The 19,775-nt window shown below is 38.3% G+C and overlaps 3 protein-coding genes across 4 annotated transcripts in view; 1 reads left to right on the top strand and 2 right to left on the bottom strand.

Annotated features, from left to right (window-relative positions):
• The first annotated feature begins 499 nt into the window (after window positions 1-499).
• Window positions 500-5,242, top strand: LOC139820602 (uncharacterized). 2 transcript variants are annotated; one of them, XM_071790996.1, is made up of 4 exons: window positions 500-2,889; window positions 3,395-3,597; window positions 4,114-4,273; window positions 4,354-5,242. In XM_071790996.1, the coding sequence occupies exons 2-4, from the start codon at window positions 3,400-3,402 to the stop codon at window positions 4,443-4,445; spliced, it is 450 nt and encodes a 149-aa protein (XP_071647097.1). In that variant the 5' UTR covers window positions 500-2,889; window positions 3,395-3,399; the 3' UTR covers window positions 4,446-5,242. The 2 variants fall into 2 exon arrangements, with proteins under 2 accessions (XP_071647097.1, XP_071647096.1); XM_071790995.1 differs by lacking the exon at window positions 500-2,889 and adding an exon at window positions 3,248-3,315.
• A 4,253-nt stretch (window positions 5,243-9,495) lies between these two features.
• On the bottom strand, window positions 9,496-19,526 carry LOC139820893 (uncharacterized; the record flags this gene model as incomplete). Its single annotated transcript, XM_071791479.1, has 1 exon — window positions 9,496-19,526. A coding segment is annotated over one exon (3,072 nt), but the record flags the coding sequence as incomplete, so codon positions are not given.
• The window catches only part of Ptp36e (protein tyrosine phosphatase 36E), a 67,213-nt gene continuing 66,915 nt past the window's right edge, over window positions 19,478-19,775 (bottom strand). Inside the window, exon 14 of the mRNA XM_071789674.1 lies at window positions 19,478-19,607. Coding sequence (XP_071645775.1) covers window positions 19,527-19,607 — 81 coding nt within the window. The 3' untranslated portion in view covers window positions 19,478-19,526. The remainder of the gene's footprint in view (window positions 19,608-19,775) is intronic.

The following is a 19,775-nucleotide window of genomic DNA, read 5'->3' as shown; positions in this document are numbered from 1 at the left end:
GAAGCCACGTAGAGTGGGGTGTTGGATTTACGTGAGTCCCCTTGCCTGTCACTTTTTGGGGTGCTAGATTAAAAAAGTGAGTCCCCTTGCCTCTCACCTTTTGGGGTGCTTGATTAAGGTGAGTCCCCTTGCCTCTCACCTTTTGGGGTGCTTGGTTAAGGTGAGTCTGATGAAATGACTATCCAAGGTCAAACCAATGACACCATCTTATGTCTTCCTTGAAACCATACAATTTTTATCTGAAACATTTTTCTCAATAACGCTTAGTTTTCCAAAAAATGCTTGATACGGGCGCGCTGATGCACCATGTATACTTGAAGTATACACTCTAAATACTTCCGTTTAGGCTGGAATTGACTAAATATTACTTCCAAGGGTATAAGGAAGTGATTCCAGCCATTTTGGCCCAATTTTGAAGGGGTGCCGAAAACAGGCCTTAGGGACCCTCCTCCTTTAGTAAAAATTTATTTAATTTCTAAATATTTTAAAGATATTACATTATTACAAATGTTTTCGTTACTATGTATAAAGTATGTCACGATAAACCGAAGTTCTTATATTAAACGCTTGCGAGTAACTGATCAGTTCTGGTACTGGTTTATTGACTATTCGTTCGCTTTTATGATGTTCTGTTTGATCATTTGAGTGACTTGAACAGTCTTAGACTTTAGACAATAACAACATCTAAAATTCATTATTAATAAGCTTTTTATAAGATTTTTTTTTAAATTGTTTAAACAAGCAATGTCTATATAAATAATATCAGTAATACAAAGGTTATCATCAATAGCGAAATAGAATCACTACAATGTTGCATATGATTTGCATGCTTGATATTAAAACAAATGAAGAGATTAATATAGAATAATAAATGTGCCGTATACATTAAATATTTAACGATCGGAAAACTTCTTCACAACTTTTTCCGATTTTTTCTCTTATTAATTGTTAGTGCAATGTCAGCACAAACGGTAATATAATACACTTTATAATAAAAAAATTGTTTTAATATTGTATAAATTGTAGTGGTTGGATTGTCACCTCTCCAACCGCCGAGAATGCTTTAAAGTTTAAAGTCTGGACGCTCATACATAAAAATGTCAAAAGACACGGTAGAGAGTGTCTCGAGCCAAGTACACGCGCAGCGCGCGAGACACTACGGTGTATATTTACGCAAGCAGGAAAATTTTTAATATGTCCTATATATAAGATTTTCTTGTACGGTTGCAATTTCTAAGAGAGTGCGTTAGCGATCAAGCCACGCAGATGCATTGAGAGGGGGATGACGCATGGCTCCGTAGCTGCGCGAGTGATTCGTAACTCCAAAAGGTCCGTAATTCGATTTTGGTCCGGTCTTCGTCTCGCATATACCTCGTTTAAAAGGTGGATTTCCTGTTTAATGGGAAGTTGAAGATTAAAGATAATGCATATATGGATTAATAATCCGTTTAAGATTTTAAAAAGTTATTGCAATGTTGACATATATTGTGCAAGTGATATGATAGACGGTAAGAGCTTAGTACCCAACGTCACTTTAAATAAAAAAAAAAAAGATGTATTGAAAGAGTGAGCGAGCGAAATAGTGAAAGAATGAGTGAGAAAGTGAATTGTGAGTGCAAGCAAGAGAGATAGCGCGCGTTGTATGCATGAATCAGGAGAAGAGCGAGAGAGTGAACGAGCGAGCGGGAGAGCAAAGGAGCGAGCGAGATAGCGCTCATCGGCGTATTGCTTTTTTTCGCGCGTCGGAAAATCCTGCAAATATCAACTTTAAAATTGCATTTTTGTAGGAGTTATAGAGAAGAAAAGTAAAATCAAGAAAGTGGTTTTTCTCGGAAACGGCTCAACCGATTTTGATGAAAAAAATATATGTTATGAACATCAATGAGACTATTTTAAGAAAAAATTAAAAAAAAATTTGATAAAAAATACGGGTAAAAAAAATATTTGGATTTTTCAAACAATTTTTTTCCAAAAGAAACCTTAAAATGTCTGCTTTAACATAAATTTTTTTCAAATTTTTCATGGAGGTACTTCATAGCGAAAAATGATGAAAATCATGCATGCGGCGAGGCACCACACTTTTACAGCACACTCTCGCTCCAGCCGCGTACATCGATCGAATGTACTAGTCTAGTTTTTATGCTGGATTCTTGAATTATTTGACAACAAAGTTAGTGGAAATTTAGATTTTATTTTTATTTGTACATTTATTTTATGCGCTTTTCCAAACCGTTAAGCTTTAGTGCGATTGCTATGACAGTACGTGATACATCAGATGAAATAATTAAAAATCTATTTTGTGAAAAACGGTTAAAGAAGAATGTTAACATTGTATGTATATATAAAGTATTTAAATAAGTATCGTCTGTAGTTAGCCTTAAAAAATAAGTTTTTAGAGTTCACCACGAGGAGGTTGCAGTACGGTTTCGAACTCCTTATCGGGATGTTTTTTTTAATGTAAGTCCCCTCGGCTCTCACAAAACGGGGTGCTTTTTTTAGTGTGAGTTGAGATCATTTTTTTAATCTTCATCATTGTCACTCTCAATTACTGGAATAATATTTTTTAATACTTCGCTTACAATTAGTATTTCCGCTGGTTGTTGCTTTCATATTGCTGCAGTAATATATTATTTATCTCATGTTATAGGTACTTATCAAAAATTTTCAAACCAGCGGAAATACTAAACGAAGTATTTTATTAGTTAACGATAAACTTCCCAGGTAGCACAACGTCGTCAATTAGACGTCTTTTTTACGTACGCATTCGCCAGAACGTACGTCAAACTGACGGTCAGTATGACGTCTAAATGACCCCGCCTATATTGACGGCCATTTGTCACAGCATAAGTGACGTCATCGGATGACGTCAAATTTACATCAGTATATGACGTAAGTTTATAATAATTTTAAAAATGCTCTAAAAATGACATAAATATACGATGGTTTAATTCAACATCTACTTTTTATCCCAACAAATGAAATGAGATTGGAAGGAATTAAAAAAGAATGGAAAAGAATTAAGTTGACACAATTGTTGTATCTTATTTCAAGTATATCGATACTAATCAAAACATACCAATGAGTCTTACAGTAGAGTTTCATTTTTCATATGTATTTAAAAATATAAAAAAGAAATGAGCAAAAATACTTTTTGAACAAATATGCTGTTATAATTCAACCGATAGCTACATTATCGTCATTAATGTATACCTTTTTTGTTCTCTGGTATACGAATAACTTCCGATATCCCCTTTTGATCGCCATGGGTTTAATTTTACATGTTTTATATTGTCTATGATTATATAAAAATACTCGGTAAAATAAAATACAAATAATATCCATAAATAAATATCCACCTCGCATTTGTTGATAAAAATATGTACATCTACTTCAGAACCGATGACTGTGGGACAATTCCTAAAATATTATAAACAGATGGAATCAAAATTGAATCATCTGATCAATTTGCAAGATCATGGCAGGCCACTGCCGCAGGAAGAGCAGAATCTTTTACCAGAATTTTCACTGGAAAATTACAAGGAATTCGAGAATTTTGATGCGAATCTGTCACAGTCTGCTGATGTTCGAAGTCAATTTGTAAGTTTGCATTGTTTTATATGTACAGTCGCCGCCAATGATTTCTTTCCTGGGATAAGGAGGGAACATAAGAATACCTCAGGAAAGGAATCATTGGCGGCGACTATACATACAAGTATAGACATATGCTATCACATTTTCTGATTATATATATATATATATATATATATATATATATATATACATATATATTTACGTATATATATATATATGTAGGTCTAGAGGTATGTTCCGGGACTGTTTACGTTTTTTGAAATGTACAGTCCTGGAATATAACGCATATATATGTAATCAGATTCAAAAAATTGTCCCGAAACGTGCCGTAGGACATGAATTTTTTCCAGGACAGTCCTGGAAACTGCCAAATGTCCTGGAATATACCGATGTAAAAAAATAAAAGTCCCGGAACATACTTCCGGACCTACATATATATATATATATATATATATATATATACGTACGTACATACATACATATACATATATACATACATACATGCATAATCTCTGTTTTTAGATTCGCGACATACAAGTGGTAGGCGGAGCAAACGTATCGAAATTTACGAGGGCCGTGTTGAGGCATGTCATGACTGATTCACTGGCGAAAATTTACTCATGGTCTGGGCAGCGTAAAACACTGAAGTTCAGTCCAACTGTAATTTGTCAATTGATTATCAGTGAGTTTCATGAAAATCAAAATATAATTCAAAATCTGCTTATATAAACGTGTCCTATGAAGCACTCTTTTTTGTTGCAGAAACTATTTCCAAGCAAACAGATGCGACCAGAACGAGCATCAAAGAAACTATTAAATCGTGGTTGCAACATGCAACGGACAGGATGCGATAACTAATTGCGATAAGTTTCTATAAGTTTTACTAGTTTTTATAAGTTGTACACTAAGTAAATTTATAATAAGTTCATATATATATAGTTCATATATTATATAAGTTTATAATAAGTTCAATAAATAATAAGTTTTGTATACTTTGTATAAGTTTGTACAAATTTTGTATACTCATTCATAACTTTATATAAATTCGTCGTTTCTATATAACTTTTCTATATAACTTAAATTTTGAATATATGAAATAATAAAAACTGATCATTAAAAAATTCGAGATTTTTTAATTATGTATATTCGGGACGCGAGGAGTTACGTTTCAGGGGATATTGTCCATGGTGATTCAATATATTATAGAAGCCCGCGAAAAGTTACTCCTTTACGCCTTCAAAGTATACAATAAGGAAAACGGAAATACGGAACTTAACCGTAAGGTAAAATGTATTATGATAGAAAATACTGTATTAAAATATTAATAATGTTTAACTTCTGATATAACTATAACATAATAATAAATAGGTTGCCGGCCAATAACGAGCAATGTTAGACGTTAAAATTCAAAATTTATTAATGTAACATTACAAATGGTACGTTTCGGCAACACTGTGCCTTCCTCAGCCAATTTTAACAATTAATTGAAATGCCACGAATCATGTGTCAAGAGTAACAAATTTCCACATCAAAATTAACATACAGATAACATTGAGATCTAAATTATTACATACTGATGAAGTCCTTAAAGTATTGACAAGGTGTATACTTGCTGAACAAAAATTCGGAATCGTTGTGTATCAATCTTAATTACACGTCGAATGATAAAATCCATGATTAATTCCTCAGTCGGCAGTGAGAACGAATCGAGTCAATCTGTGATTTTTTGTCCGTCACAATCAAGAGTCAATAATTACGAAGAAAGTGTAAACTGTAATCAAGAGTCAATGGATAAATTAATTTTTTTGTAAAAATTATAAATTAAAACTTATCAACGTGGGTAAATCTAAGGCTATTATTGCACTTATACGTACTGAGACCATAGTAAATTCGAGTTAGTAAAGTTTTCAGAAAGAACTGTATCGTGTCGAATCTTGTGTGTGACTGAGCATTTTCGTTCCGTGTCAGAATCGGTTGACAACAATGATGTAAATAGACCAATGTTTAACTCCCTATGAGTTGTTACTAAGTTCGTTTAGGATGTTAAAATAAGAACCATCCAGCAATTCAGTGTCTTTATTGGAATTAATACCATTTTTTTGTTCTTTGATGTGTATCATCTCTGATATTAGTCTCTTGTAGTAATTCGTTTCGAAATCTAAAATCTCCGGGTTGTTCCAATTAAAACTATGATTCAAATTAAGTATATGTTCTGTAATGACTGAATGTCTGGATGGGTCCAATTTATAATTGTTTTTGTGTTCGTTGATTCTTGTTTTCAGTTGTCGCTTTGTTTGCCCCACGTAAGAGGCGTCGCAATCATTACATTTGATTTTATAAATTACATTGTTGTTCGAGCATAATGCATTGGTATCTTTATGTGTTTTGATAAACTTGTCCAATTTGTTGAGGACTCTATACCCTATTATATGTTCTTTTTTATCGAAAAGGTGTGCTGTTTTTTCAGAGATGTTGTTAATGAACGGAATAACAATAATTTTCCTTCTATTTTCTTCCGAGTCATTATCAACATCAACATTAGTGTCAACTCTATTCGCATTTTTGTTCTGTTTAAGTTTACCATCGAATAATGTCCTTAATCTCATGTTAATTCTCTTAAAGATCAAATCTATAGGATAACCGTTGTTCATTAGTATGTTAATACACAATTTTATGTTCTTTGCTTGGAATATAGGGTGGGACATAGTATGGACCTGTCCACTAAACTGTATATCGTGCCAATTTTATGACACTCTGGATGGTTCGAATAGTAGGATAGATATCTACCAGAGAATGTATCCTTGTGATACCAATCTATGTGGATAGTGTCATTAATAATATGTAATTTTAGATCTAAAAAACTCAACGTACGGTCATTTTCATATTCGATTGTAAACTTAAGCCTATCATGGTAATTATTAAATTTATCTAGGATGTATTGAGCCTTGTCACGTGGAATCGACATAATTATGTCATCAACATAACGAAAATAGAACGGCAAATTGAAACCAATCGATTCTAAAATTGTTTCCTCTAAATCTTGCATAACCATGTCAGCTATAATTGGGGATAATGGAGATCCCATGGGAGTACCAAAAGTTTGTTTGTATATAGCGTTGTTAAAGTTAAAGTATGTGGATGACAAAATTAATTCAATGGCAATTAAAAATTCTTTTTTCGGTATGTTAGTACCTTCTCTAATATGTGACCATCTTTTTTTGATACTCTCCAATGCTAGATTCCAATAAAGACACTGAATTGCTGGATGGTTCTTATTTTAACATCCTAAACGAACTTAGTAACAACTCATAGGGAGTTAAACATTGGTCTATTTACATCATTGTTGTCAACCGATTCTGACACGGAACGAAAATGCTCAGTCACACACAAGATTCGACACGATACAGTTCTTTCTGAAAACTTTACTAACTCGAATTTACTATGGTCTCAGTACGTATAAGTGCAATAATAGCCTTAGATTTACCCACGTTGATAAGTTTTAATTTATAATTTTTACAAAAAAATTAATTTATCCATTGACTCTTGATTACAGTTTACACTTTCTTCGTAATTATTGACTCTTGATTGTGACGGACAAAAAATCACAGATTGACTCGATTCGTTCTCACTGCCGACTGAGAAATTAATCATGGATTTTATCATTCGACGTGTAATTAAGATTGATACACAACGATTCCGAATTTTTGTTCAGCAAGTATACACCTTGTCAATACTTTAAGGACTTCATCAGTATGTAATAATTTAGATCTCAATGTTATCTGTATGTTAATTTTGATGTGGAAATTTGTTACTCTTGACACATGATTCGTGGCATTTCAATTAATTGTTAAAATTGGCTGAGGAAGGCACAGTGTTGCCGAAACGTACCATTTGTAATGTTACATTAATAAATTTTGAATTTTAACGTCTAACATTGCTCGTTATTGGCCGGCAACCTATTTATTATTTGACACACACGAGCTTGACCTTTAATTATATAACATAATACATCTGACGTTGAAGCATATGCTTACCGTTAAGTCTTTTCTGTTATAATACACTTTAACTTACATTTCTATTTCGTACAGAGATCGAGGAATAGCGATGGACGCGTTCATCAGGTGCCAACAGTTGCAAAGCTGTTCAGTGTTTCTAGTGGTTCAGTTTTTTGATGTGGTTAAGACCATTTTTGTAGCCCAATCGGAAAAGTAAATCACTAGAAACATTAAACAACTTGCAACTGTTAGCATGTGCTAAACGGGCTCAATGCGATTCTTTTATGGATTAGAGCAAGGACTCTCACAGAACTCTTTTCAAAATGGCTCTGAACAGCGCAAGAGTTCTTATCGAGCCTTTGCAGTCCCTTTAAAACTCATTTTGAACTCTTTTCTAACTCTTTTTGAACTTCCGAACTCTTTTAGAACTCTATTTGAACTCTTTCGAATCCTTTTGAACTCTCTTCGAACTCTTTAAGGAATACTTTTCCGTTTTTCAGACATCATTTGGAATTTACAAAAGAATTCGCAAATGCTGACATAACTTCGAATTCGTAAAGAATCACTTAGGAATTCATTTCGGACAGAAATGGGATTCATTGAGGAATTCATTTTGGAAACTGCGAATTCATGTTGAATTCTTTGGGAATTCTCTTTGCTATCTGGCTGGTAACAAAATCATCACTTCTCGCACGGTAGAGCGAGTTAAATTGAATTGGATAGAATAGTTCTTTACCGATTTTCTCAATATAATTGATGAAAAATTAATTAATAAATATTTGTGCAAATTAACATACGTCCACGCGATTTAGCGCGACATTGTAATTTAAAAAAATTTTATCAAAAAAAAATATTTAATGCAAAATTTTGGTGTTGCTATACAATTAAGTATTCAAAAAGATGTCCTGAGAAAAGGAAGAGGTCCGTAAGAGGCATCGAACCCCGGCGGGGCAAAGAAATGAGTATCATTTGTCATCTGCTTAAAATTAATTGTTTTTAATTCCCATTAGTCGAAATGTTTTATCTTGATGAGTTAGAAATAACTGGAGAAAGAGAATCCATCAAAAATTTTATATAAATTTATTTTGTAAAAATCTTTTTCAAAAAATAGATAATTATATTAGTAAATTATAATTCAAAGACAAATTAGATGCGCAAAGAATTATCTTTTGAAACATTTATCATTCAGAGTGCCTCTTTAATTTAAATATTTTGTTTGTGTATCATAGTATATCACCGTATCTACGTAGTTGGGTAATTTCGCACGTTGCGTATCGTGTCGGTAAGTGACGAATTTTTTATAATGGGGTAACAGATTTGTGAAATTAATATATTAAATGTATATTTATCTATATTATACTCATATAATATAGTATCTGTATATATTATGAATGCGATTTCTCATATAGATTTCGAAACCATTCAGAATACGTTTTTAAAAATGCAGATTTATACGGGTCGGAAATAAATTCTTCGATTGCAAAGAAAATAAAGACGAAGATAATAATAAAGACAAAAAGTTATTTAAAAGATTTTTGTAAGCAATAATTTGTGTTGTAATATATGCTGAAAGAATCTCCGAAGAATTTTTGATAAATTATTCTTTTTAGTTCTCCCTAATATATAAATCTTTTCGATAAATAAATTTTGTTAATGATGGGAAAAATATTACGGGTTCAACATATTAGGTCTTGTATAATGTAAAAATACATAAAATACTAAAATAAAATTATAGTTAGATATATCATATATCGTTAATATATGTATAATTTATTTTTATGTTAGTTTTAAAAAATCTCATCAACCTTTTAACAAAAAAAGTTTCAAGTGCAAAAGATTAATTGACAAGCATAAGCTTATAGGACGGTCGGTGAGGGAGGGAGGGGATAAATGTACACAAGTCGCGTAATATATGCAACGTACAATCTATTTATTATTTACAACAACGTAGCAATGTTACGTAAAACCACATCGCGCTTCGTCTAACGACAGGTCGCTTATCACACAGTTTTAAAAAATGGCGCGCGGTCGTGCCGTTCCGGGCCAGTCGGCGGCCGCCGAACGCGACCGAACGCGACCGAATGGTTACGCGCCCTCCGCGAGCGCGAGTACGAAAGTGTAACGGACCGGGAACCGGGACTGCCGTGAGCCAGGAGCAGCCGGAAGTCGCCGCGCAACGCATAACGCGAATCTGTTTTCGCGAATCGTCGTTCATCCGACGGACGATCGCTCGAATCAGCCGATCCTTCTAGTAAGTATATAATCTCGACGATATCCAAGGCTGTCGGCGCGAGTAATCAGTGAGCATATTTTTATGTCACACGTGCATGGAAAATGGCCCATTACGCACGCGACGCGTGCGTGATAGACCACTTTACACGCACTTGCAACATAAAATAGGGTGTGTAACACGTGTGTTATTCCATCTTACAGCACTTATTGTTACACAAATAACTATTTCACGACACCTCCACGGAAAGTTTGACTTTCCATGCCTGTAGAAAGGGGCGAAAGTGGCCAATTTCACGCCAGGGCGGCATAGCGGGCGGAAAGTAACCACTTTCCTCCCTAGGGAAGAAAGTAACCCCTGACGTGAAATGGCCACTCTCGCGCGCCCTTCTCTAGACATGGAAGTCAAACTTTCCGTAAAAGTGTTGTGAAAAATATCGTGGGCAATCTCGGGTCAAAAGCTTTTTCAGACTCGTGTGATTTGCCGCTGAAAAACGCTGCTTTCTCCCCTTTGGTGTACAATATACTATTACACGTATTTCCATCTTTTGCAGCTGCGTTTCGACAGCGCCATTTTCCCCGACTAACCGGCGTGCGAACGACGCAACCGTACTCCGGGGCTGCAATTATGTTCCGTCGAGTAACGGCCGATCGTCAGGCACCCAGCCCAGGGTGAGTCTTACGAAGCTTTTTTTATCTACTTTGAACACCGAAACTGGAATCGATCCATATCGATCAAGTCGCGTAAATCGGATACATGGCAATACAAATGGTGGTGACGCGACGGCGCGCCGTGATCACCAACTTTCGCAAAATCGCTGCAACATGTATCGAATACGGCGGTCTCTAAGAAGCAGTCACGATAACCGCGTAGGTATCTCACAAACGTAACGCACGAAAAAAAATCACGAGATGATATTTTGAAGATGTTGCTTGTAACATATATAACATTATAAGTTCCTCCGAGCAACTCGGAGTAAATTACTTCTGAGCGAAAGATAGCGAAGGATTCAAATTTTATGCAATTAGAAATCTAAACTCTTTGGAAATTAAGTTTTATACAAGTAAGCGAATAGATTTTATTTCAAACAAAATTTCAATTATGTATTATTCCGGAAAAAATGTTTATATAAAATTATACATAAAATATGTCCATATATTTTGTTAATAATCTTTGTTTGTACATACATATAAAAAAGTACTAGAGTAATTGAAAAATAGTTTTAAAATTATTTTTGTATTGTTATTTTTATAAAAAGTAGAATTGCGATTAAATTATAAAATATTTTGTATATATAATTATATATAATTACATTTTATATACGGTTATCACATTTATACAATAATTATATATGTACATTTTTTCTCTTTTCCGCAAACTTAACTTTTTGTAAAAAATACAATGCGAAAATTATTCTTTAAATTATTTTATAATTCTTATTATTTTTCTTGTACATACAAACAAAGATTATACAAGACAATATATATATGGACATATTTTCTATATAATTATAGTTGTATTATATATAATAACAAAAATATTTAATGTCAGATATTTACATTTACTTCCACATTAATATTTATTTTTTCTATAAAAAATTCTTCTTTGACCAACAAATTACTGAAATTGAGATTTAAATTTATCGCAAAGCATCCAAAATATCATACTGCAATTGTGGGACATCCTGTATGAATAAATATTAATATAAAGATAAATAGTTAAACAATATTAAATAATATCAATTAGTAAAGAACTTTTTTGCAAAATTAAACAATCTTGAATCCTTAGAAAGGATTCAAAATAAAAAATAATTTATTTGTAATTTCCGCGGAATTACGTACTTTGATGGAATCTAACCCGTAATCAGTAGTAGTCGTTTGCATTCGCCAATGTTTTATGAGGTTCAGTGAAATCCGTAATGTACGAAAAGGTTTATAGATTTTCATAAACGAATAATCGATTTCGCGCGTTTTGCCATATACGGTGACCACGCACAGCGAGTCCCCGGACTTCCGTTACACTTTTACATCGCACGTTCGTATTCGTTCTGTTCGTCGTGGCGGCAATTCTAATGGCTTGTTACAATGTGAAATTTTATTGACATGAACGTGGCGAACGCCCATCACATATAGAGATACTTACTTATCGCGTACATGCATACACAGAACAACCATACACTCACGTCGCTTGTGTCGTGTGCGTGTAATTGCGTGTAGACGTACGTGTGTATTATACAATTACGTATATGTAATGACACGTGTCATAGCGTAGCACGTTCAACGTGACGCGGAAAAAAAAACAGAAATTAATTAACATTACAGTCCCATTGTACCATCTTGCTCTATGCTAAACGTCTATAACGTCTATAACGTTATTCGGTGAATCGCCTCAGGAGTAAACGGGAGGAGATCGAATCATTTCAAGTATAGGCAGAAACCCCGTTGCCTCGTCTTAGGTAACAGTTATATACGTATCCGGCTTGCCGCGGTCCTTAGATCCTGAGATTTTACTTCACACGATGATGAGAAAATCAAGCCACGCGATCACCACGCTCTAAACGTGCGCCGCGACCTCAAGCCGCGTTAGTTTAGAATTGATTCGAGTATTAACTAACTTGTACATTTCGTTTCTCTGCTATTTCTCACTTCGCCGAACTCTTTTCAGTTCGGTAGCGCTCTTTACGTCTTGTCGAACTTGACGTTCTCGGCGGTGCGCATCGCCGACGTAACATCCTCTTCCCTCACCGCGATTAAAACGGAGTTTTATATGTAGGAACAGAGTTATATACGTATATATATGTGTATAGAATATATCCTCAATCGTTATATCTCGGAACCAACGGTAAAACATTCGTGTTCAAATGATTAATTATTACTTCGAGGAAAAGTTATGCAAGAGGAGCGATCCTCTCATGCGTGGAGCACGTTTTCTAAAATCGTAACAGCAACTAATTCGCGCGTTCGCGTTTGAACGCTAAATCTCGCCCGCGAGAACGAAAATTTGTCGCAACAGTAACATTACAATATAACCGTTTATCGTCACGTCGTCGCCGCACGAGAACGACGGTGCGCATTCACGTATTTTGCATTCTTCACTTTTTCGCGTGTACAGCCGAAAGGGTGGACGGATAGCTGCCGCGGCCTTTGACGGGGGGGAGGGAGGGTGAGTTCTTCTATCAAGTTTTTACACGAGAGTGGACGAGTTTTGCCCTCCGATTTACAAAGCGAACCCTGTCTCACCATGTATCTGATGGTATTGCACCGGCCGAAAATATCTATGTACACTATTGCGGTCTTACACGATTAAGGAGGATCACGAGCCACTAAGCCTCGACTATTGACTCGAGTAAAGATGGACAGTGGGATACTCGCGATCCTTGTTATGGCAAATTCAAATGTTAAACTCGGCAGAATGAAGAACGTCAGAATTGCGCGATAAGTATGAAGAGAATAGTTAGTTATAGATTTTGCAAATACGAGAGAAAACATCTTCTTTCATTCAAACATTTGCGCTATTTGTAAATTGGAAAAAGTAATTACGGTTGCAATGGTTTTTTTTTTTAAGGACCTCATGCCGCTTTATGACGCCGCTATATTTGCGGGGAGTTGCATTAAACGATTAAAACATTAATCGCGCGAGACATTCAAGTGCGCTAGTTGGGAAATGAGATTGCGATAAGGATAGCAGCGGGCCCCGTTCATTTTGAATTAATTAAATTAAGTGCGCACACAGAGAAAATAGCGGATCGTGATCTTCCTCGACGCACAAGTTGTGCTCCAAATATGTGCATCCTCGTGCCATATCCCCGGTCGTATGCACATAGAATATATGTAAATTCCTAGCCATATATGCATATACTTACTTCATACGCACGTGTACACATTACCTGTATGTACACATAACGAATGCAATTGCACAGAGAGACGCGCGCACATACACCCACAGACACGCATTCCTGTGCGCGCACACACAGATATATATATATATGTATATATATATATACAACGTGTATATATAAAAGTAACTTCTTCGTAACATACAATAAATTTTTCTTTGGCACATCTCACCAGCTGTTATATCCATAGAATTACACGTATTTAAGTACGCGCATATATAGGTATATATGTATACATATATAAATATGTATATATGTATACCATATATACCAGCTTGTATTAATTTCTAATATTCGCCGAACGCATACGTGCATAACGTCGGTCCAGATGCATTTATATAGTTTCGTCACAGACATCTTCGCGCTTTTATACCGCGGACGTAATCGTACGAAGATCTTCGAGAGGGTTTAGTATTTCGAGACGAAACGCATTTAATCTCGTTATTTAAGAGAGCTTGTATCCGATTAGAACATAAGAGCGCGCTCTTATATGCTCCGCTCTGACAAATTTATGGAAAGTAACCACGTTATCAGTTATTATACCGTACAGTAATGAGAGAGAGAGAGAGAGAGAGAGAGAGAGAGAGAGAGAGAGAGAGATTATTAAGCTTTAGAAAGTACTAATTTATGAGGTAAGAGTGCATCCACACCGACATTATTAATTCCGTATCGCGCAAACATGTCTCACCGAAATACGTACCGGTGATACGTACTTTACGTATACTATATAATATATACGCTTTATCTACATTTAAATGTACTTTCCGAAATAGACAATTTAGTGCGCGCGCGCGCACGCACGCGCGTTGTCGACCCTAACTATCTCTAGAAAATTATATAAGAGGAACGCGATTAATCTGCATTATTTATACAATATAAGTTTTATGCCGCTAAAACGTTAAGTGCCGCGCCGAACGAAGAGCAGGCTTGGCAGGCGCACGCATCTGCGTGGGAATCGCACTCTCCCGAGCTCGCAATATTCTTTCAAACCACCGATAGATCTCTTAAACTTTTTCCCTTCGATCTAACAATAAGATTCCTCCCGATTTTTAAAGGCGACTTATCGCAGAGATACGAAGTGTAGGTTTCGTTAGAAATTTGCAAGAATCACACAAGTGAGAATTAAAAAAAAATCTAAAAGCCGCAATTGATCCTCTCGCAATATCGCGAGAATCATTTTTCAGGAAAAACAAGAGAAGGAGGAAATTGCGATATATCTTTCAACGAGAGCGCGACTCCGTGGACCCATTCAGAAAATCCGGCGCGTAGTCGGAATTAAATAATCGATTAGGACTTCTTCGCGTATGTTTGTTCTCTCTTTGTTTAAATAATATATATCCACATGAACAAGGCACTCTCTGCTCGACAGAAGGGTTTCTCTTTTCGCCGGATCCCTCTCGTCCGCGCGCGTCGAGTAAAAAGTCTCTACAGTCGTATCGAGCTTTCGTTTCCATTTCGAGCCATTCTTCTTCTTCGAAAACGTCGAGTAAAAAATGGTCGGGGTGCACTTTAGAATATTTCGATAGGAGCTTCCGCACGCGTCCCGAGATTTCGTTGCGCCGAAAACTCCGGAATTAGGCTCTAAAGCTGGACAGATCCTCCTTATAAAGCTGACGTTTATTTTTTACCGAGACCACACGATGACATGTCTCCGTTGTTCTTCGTTCTTCATCTTCTTCTTCCGTCTCCCAACGGTTCGCATAATCGAAGTCCGTTATACTTTCGAGAGGATGTCATTTCATTTGACCAATAAAAGATTAGTAATATTTTGTAATATAAAGATATTATACAATAGAGCGAAACGAAATGGCATCTGCTATCGCCATGGTGTGCTTTCAAATTTTTCCTTTCCTGCTCTTTACTTGTTATCGTATAATTTTCTATGCGTTCGCTGTGTATCCGACAGCATATTGCAGAACAATCTGCAAAAGTGCAATAAGGAACAACTTGAAAGCTAGAAAAAGCGTTAATTAGCAGATGTCATCATTATATTCGGTTGTACAAAGTAGAACTAGAAATTTCTACCGCCGTTCATATGCACGATTAATTTCGACTTAATTAAAAACTAATAGCGATAGTGTACAAAGTCATCTTAAGACGAGCATCATATCAGAAAAATATCCGTTTAACGCGAATTCATTGAGACATTTTTTTCTACTAGGCGAGTTATTGACGAGATTTCAATTATTAATTTGTTTGATCTTAGAAGCAACTCAAGAAGGAATGCTCGTACCGAATGAAGACAGACGTGACTGTTATTATGAATCATTCGCTTGACTTAATCCTTTCATCTCTGCGCTGTATAATATTTTTTAATATGTAATCGTTCAAAATAAATAATTCTTTTTTCATCTCTGTTATAAAAGTGCAATCATAAAAAGTGCTCTATTCTAAAATAGACTATTCTAAAAATCGTGTCACAAGTGTGAAATAATTGATTTTTTCTAAAAATAAATAAATAAAAAATGTAGAATAAGTATCCTTTGCATACAATTTTGCTAATAATGAATAAAAACTGCAGATTAGATATCTAAAATTTTTAGCATTTGCAATATTTTGCTTCAGTTTCTTTTTTTTGTTTAAATATCATATTAATAATTGTGTATTCGATACAACGCGCTTGTATTTAACGTGATATCGAAAGAAAGAATTAAGGCGAGACGGAATCAGCAACGCTATCTCCTTACGGTACGAACACGAGCCAGTGCCAAGAGAATCTCGCCCACGGGCAGATCGACGTGCGTTATAAGGGGAAGCACTTGGTCCGTTTCTGAGCAACGACCGATCGGCAGTCGACCTTAGAACCGAGGGTGAAATTCTCCGGCTTGACGGTCTCTTCGACGGAAATTTTGCCGAGTCGCTTCTTAACGCGGAACGGCGTCGATCGGGGCGATATGATCTCGTAGAGATCGCTAGTTCGCCCTTGGACGTCTCCTTTGGGACTGTTGATCTTTTGATCGATGGGAATGGCGATATCCACCTCGGCGCAATGATTCTGAGTAGGCTTCTTCGGTGGTTCCTCCTCCGTCGGCTCGCCGACCAGATCTCTCTTGTTTGTCTCCTCGGACGGAGAGTTGAAAACGCTCGAAGAGCAACTCTTGGAGTCGCAAATCATGTCGGGATAATCGTCAGTCTCCCCGCTTTCGGACGGCAGGTCCCTCGCGGAGGCCAAAGAGATCGCTCTGGCTTCCGGCTTCTGAGGCTTCTCTTCGTCGGCGTAGTCCAACGACAAACACTTCTTCTCGAACAGAGCTGGCCCGGGTGATCTCTGATTGGTTTTCGTCTCGTTACACTCCTTGTTCTCTTTGTCCTCCCGATTTGCCATAACTTTACCCTCTTCCGTGGTCTCCAGCGAGTTGATCATCCTCGACGGACGTCGCACGCTGTTTTCCCGCTCCACCGAGAGACAGAATTCCTTGTCTGTCAGTAAAATACGCTTCGGCATCCGCACCGGTTTCTGATCGAGATCCAGATCCTTCTCCCAGGACGGAGTCTTCAACAAGCTCTTCACCTTGCGCAGTTCCGTCAGCAGATCCATAGTTTCCTGCGACGGTTCGTGAAAGATCCGCCTCTTCGGCCGTCTGATGGATGAGTTCGTGTCCGACTCCTGATCGGGATGATCGATTCCCTGCTGTTTTCTCAGAATGGACCTCACCGTGCCCTCTTGACTCTGATCTCGCTTATCCACGGCAGTTTCGCTCGCATTCGTGTCAGCCGGTGCAACGTTCTCTGTCCCAGATATGATCTTCGGGATGATGTCAAGGTCGCCTGGTAAAAGGTTCAGTCTTTCTTGTCGACTTATTGCTCCCGGAGCGGCCTGAGTGCGCCGTTTGAAAGCCGCGTAACTCTCCAGAGGTATTTCCTGCAGCTTAAATTTGTCCTGCAGTTGTTTGAACGTCTCCTTCGTGTACTCTCGACGAGTCGCCAGCGAATCTTCCGACGAGATCTCCCGCGTTCTCCCGATGTTGTCGGTCATATTCCGTGCGGCAGTGACAAATGAAAGAGCGTCCTTCGCCAGGAGATTGTCCGAGGAGATGCCCCGCCTTTCAAACTGATTGTACTTGATGGATCTGCGTGTATTCTCGACCGTCTTGATATCTCCGACGAGCGATTTTCTGGTCTTCGTCGGCGAAAGAATTCCTCTCTCCAGAGCGTTACCCCTGGACTCGATTTCGCGATCAGGAGAAACACTTGAGATGGGTCTCTTCGTGGGTGAGTTCGGCGTGCTGTCGTCGCTATGAACGACTTCGTGGGAACCTTGAAAGAGTCTGCGGCGAATCATAGTGGCCGTTTCCTTCCTCGTTCGCTGCGCTCTTCGCGGCGAGTTGTTCCAGCTGTTAGTCTCACCCGGCGAATGGTTCAAGCACGTGGTAGAGGAGGATATGATCTCCTCGCTCGTCGTCACTCGGCACTTCAATAACTCGGCGGTCACGCTGGTCGGTCGCTTTTCCAATTCTAACCGCGACTCCGTTCGCTCATCGCCGTTGGCGTCCGTCGGCAACGAGCTCGGACCTGAGTCCAGCGCATCGTCTAGAGAGATGCCGTGTCGTTCCTTCGACGGTACAGTGGACTCCAGATCCTCCGTCTCGAAAGAGCACATCTTTAGCAGAAACTCTTTACCCGAACGTCTTCTGTCGAAGGTTGTCGTCGCCACTTTTGAGGTCTCCTCAGGTTTGCGTTGTACCTCTTCTAGACGGGGAGTAACGGGTGTTACCTCTGGTATTTCAACGTCTTCCTCGATGGCAATTTGTTCGATGGCCATCATTTCGTGCCTGATGTTATTCTTCGCCCCGTTGTGGTTCTTCATCGCGTCGTTCGTCCTCGTCCTAAGTTCATTCTTGCGTTCGTTACGCGGTGTGTCGAAGATGAATTTGTCCAGAGTCTTGGACGAACCGATCTTATCCAGGAACGGTCTCTCGACGGCTTTGCTGGGCCCGATTTTCTCCAGATAAGGCTTGCCGATGATCCTCGGCGCCAGTTTCGCCAGGAACGGCCGGTCCTCCGTTTTCGAGATGCCGATCTTCCAGAGAAACGGCCTCTTCTTTTCCTTATCTTTGACCTCGAACGAGCGATCGCTCAACCGATCGTTGCTGTAGTTCGACGAATTGTCGCTGCTCTTGGAACGGGCCCGCTTGCTCCGCGTCGCGTACGGCGTCAGCGGCGTTCTGGGCGTTCTTGGGGTGAGAGACGGGCTTGGTTCCACATTCGGGCAGGTTTCATCCAGTAGCGCCATTGCGGTCTTCAGATCCATACAAGCTTTCCGCGGCATCGACACCGCCGGCTTCGGGAATTCGCTCTCGATGCTGCTGTTCCTCGTCGAATTTAGATCCGGCCTGCCGTCCCTGCCATCGGCGTACGAGTACGAGGGATACGAGCTCCTATCGCCTATCGGTCCCGGCGAAGTATCGGTGGTCGGATAATCCTCCAGGTACCAGGGTGTCACGCCGAGGTCCTCCGGTCTCGAAGCGGGACTCTGCGGCGCGCCCTTGCTGACGGCGCCTTTGCCGCCAACGGTCTGCTGTGGCTGCTGCTGTTGCTGTTGCTGCTGCTCCGACTGACTCTGCTCCGTACCACTCGACGACGGTGCTGTATCGCTGATCGACACCTCGTTCGATGTGCGACTGAACAGAGGTCTGCGATAGGTGGAGCAGGTAGCGAAATGTGGCGGTGCCGGCCTCGCGGTCTCAACGACGATGCGACCCTGGGCGCAAGGCACCACCGGCTCCCCGTCCACCGGTGCTTCCTCCGGGGTCAACGGCAGCGCTGCTCCGCGACCGAACTCGATGAACCACAGCTCGTCCCTCAACTCGCATTCTCACTTCTTTTCATTCATGTCTTTATTCAAGTAGTGCAGTACGTAGTGCAGGACCAAGTCGTAACAGTACTTGTACTCCGTCTGAAAAAGAAATTATTTTCATATATATTTTGTACTTTATCTTTTTATCTCAAATCAAAATATCTTTAATAAAAAAAAGCACGTCATTATAATATACGAAAGATATTATATTATAATTTAAGAACCGTGTGAGAAATTAAAGAATACTATATTACAACTATACTTGTG

This window comes from Temnothorax longispinosus, chromosome 10 (assembly GCF_030848805.1).
Source record: "Temnothorax longispinosus isolate EJ_2023e chromosome 10, Tlon_JGU_v1, whole genome shotgun sequence".
In the NCBI taxonomy this organism is placed as follows: domain Eukaryota; kingdom Metazoa; phylum Arthropoda; class Insecta; order Hymenoptera; family Formicidae; genus Temnothorax; species Temnothorax longispinosus.
The sequence above is the reverse complement of the archived record's forward strand: the minus strand, read 5'-3'. Positions and strand labels throughout refer to the sequence as shown.